The sequence below is a fragment of the Penaeus vannamei genome, chromosome 20 (assembly GCF_042767895.1).
Source record: "Penaeus vannamei isolate JL-2024 chromosome 20, ASM4276789v1, whole genome shotgun sequence".
NCBI lineage: Eukaryota > Metazoa > Arthropoda > Malacostraca > Decapoda > Penaeidae > Penaeus > Penaeus vannamei.
The window spans coordinates 41,906,025-41,908,524 of NC_091568.1; the positions used below are offsets into that span (position 1 = coordinate 41,906,025).

Sequence of the window (2,500 nt, forward strand, 5' to 3'; positions counted from 1 at the left end):
CTTCCCCCCTCCCTCCTGACCCTCCTTCCCCCCTCCCTCCTGACTCTCTTTCTCCCCCTCCCTCCTGACCCTCTTTCTCCCCCTCCCCCTTACCCCCTCCCACACGCACACCATTCACCACCACCATGAAAATAACCTCTCTTTTTTCTCTCCTTCTTCCTAAACGCAGTATTGGTACGACTACAAACTCAACTGGGACCCGAAGGAGTACGGCGGAGTGGAGATGCTGCACGTGCCGTCCGACCACATCTGGAGACCGGACATCGTGCTCTACAACAAGTGAGGGTCGGGCTGCGCAAGCGACTGTGCTTGGCGGTCCGGTTAAGGGCTTTTGCGTTGCTCATTTTCCGTTGCTTTTTTTAATCATGGTTATCAATTTTGTTATCATTATTATTGTTGTGTTTCTTACTATTAATACATCATTATCATTAATATCATTCTCATCATCATTATCATCATCTTTTTCATCATTATTATTAGTAGTGTTATCATTATCATAATCATTTTTGTCATTATTGTTATTATCATCATTGTTATTATCATTATTATTATTATTACCATTATTGTTAACATTATTATTTCCAATTTCATTATCAAGATTATCATTATCATCATCGTTGTTATTACTATAATCTTTATTATTATTACTGTTATTGTTAATATTGATATCATTGTTATCATCTTTATCCTCATCCACATCATTCTTGTCATTCTTTCCCTCTTTTATTATCATTGCCATTACTCTTATCATTATCATTTTATCTTTCTTGTTTTCACTATATCTACTAGTATTTTTGTTGTTGTTGCTATTGCTCATGGTTGTCATCATTATAATATTCTTTAAATACCATTTTCATTATTACTAACAATATCATATTTTGTTTTTAATATCTTTATCATTATCGTCATCATTATCACTCTTCTGCATTCCTTTATACTCCAACGATTATCAATATTACAACTTGCGATCATTCTTACCGTTATCATTAGCATATTAGTTACATTGCCGATTGATGATTAATCTAATTTAATTCGGGTAGTTTTGATAGGTAAAAGCAGGGGACAATTGCTGTCGTGCACAATGTGTGCTGTTTGGCCGGGCTTTTGGACGTGACCGAACACCTTTACAATCAATCTATAAATATGCAAATATATAAAATGGATATAATAGACCTGCAGTAAAAGAAGTATAATTAGAGAGAAAGAACACATTATAGAACTACACAAATCTTTACAAAAGAAGAATAAGCAAACGTACAATTTAAATAACATAATATACCAAACAGTTCAAGGAGGGTTGCATGAATAGTGAATACTTAATCTACAGTGCAAAAGAAGCAAGGGATAATCAGTTAAAAAAACGCAACTGAGTTTTACAAAAAAGGTGCAATCCGAAGAAGTCTGATAACTACAACATAATGCAAATACATAGAATTGTTATTCAATATATAAAGATCACATGTGAAAGAAAATAAGCAATGACAAAAGTACAATCACTTGAAACTTAATTATCTAACACAGCTAAAGAAAAGAAGAAGTACAGTTATACTTTGACAGTACTGCCACTACCAGTGTTTTATCCTCCCCTGTATTATCATAATCTTTAATTCACAATCTATACTTTAAGGAGAATAACAAAACACCAAATAAGAACAAAAGAAAGACTGCCATAAAATGAGTCCTCATAGTAATCGTAAAAGCCGAATAATAATATAATAATAAGAATAAGAATAAGAATAAGAATGATAATAGTAAAAGGCTCAATCTCGATTTCTTCGGCGCCTGACGATGAATGCTCGATGCGGCCGAAACGTCTCGACTTTATCCCTTTTCCAGTGGGTTGTGATTCGTCTCCAGTCGCGTGGATTGTGGGGTCGTTAAAGAAAATGGTGCTACAGACACTACATGAAAAGAGGGATCCACTTTATAGATACGAATGTTTTTACTAATGAATCTTTGACACAGAAATTGCAGAATCCACATTTTGTTTATCGGCAGATTATACTTATCCTTATCTATCTGGTACGCGTTCCTGTGTTGGTGTTTGTGTAGGCCTATGGGCCGATGGAGATTGTTAGATAAAGCAGGACAACTAGAATACTATATTAAAGAATTATAGATGAGAAATAGAGTTAAAATAATAATAATGAAAATAGATGAAAGCATTCACCAGCACAAAAGGGACAAATCACAAACAATCGAAAGGACAAAAAAAATACATTGAAAGAACAGCTTTTTTACCTACAAACCGATGCATAAGTTGATGTACAGTCTATACGGTTGTAACTGAATGTTTAGCTATATCATATACTCCTGATATACCTGTAATTTAATACTTACGAGGTAAATAGTGATATGCTGTTGAGATGTCTATAGTTGAAAACGGAAGGCGAATACGAAATTAACTGATATATATTTGAAACACGATTGTTATATAGGTATGTTTCCCTTTCATGGTATTGTTTTATCGTTCTTTATTTATTTTTATATGATATTAATG

General features: G+C 33.9%; 1 protein-coding gene across 1 annotated transcript in view; it reads left to right on the plus strand.

Moving 5' to 3' along the window:
- Nucleotides 1–2,500, plus strand: part of LOC113811567 (acetylcholine receptor subunit alpha-like) — a 363,814-nt gene that overhangs the window by 294,047 nt on the left and 67,267 nt on the right. Inside the window, exon 3 of the mRNA XM_070134629.1 lies at nucleotides 170–279. Within this exon, the coding sequence (XP_069990730.1) occupies nucleotides 170–279 (110 nt within the window). The remainder of the gene's footprint in view (nucleotides 1–169; nucleotides 280–2,500) is intronic.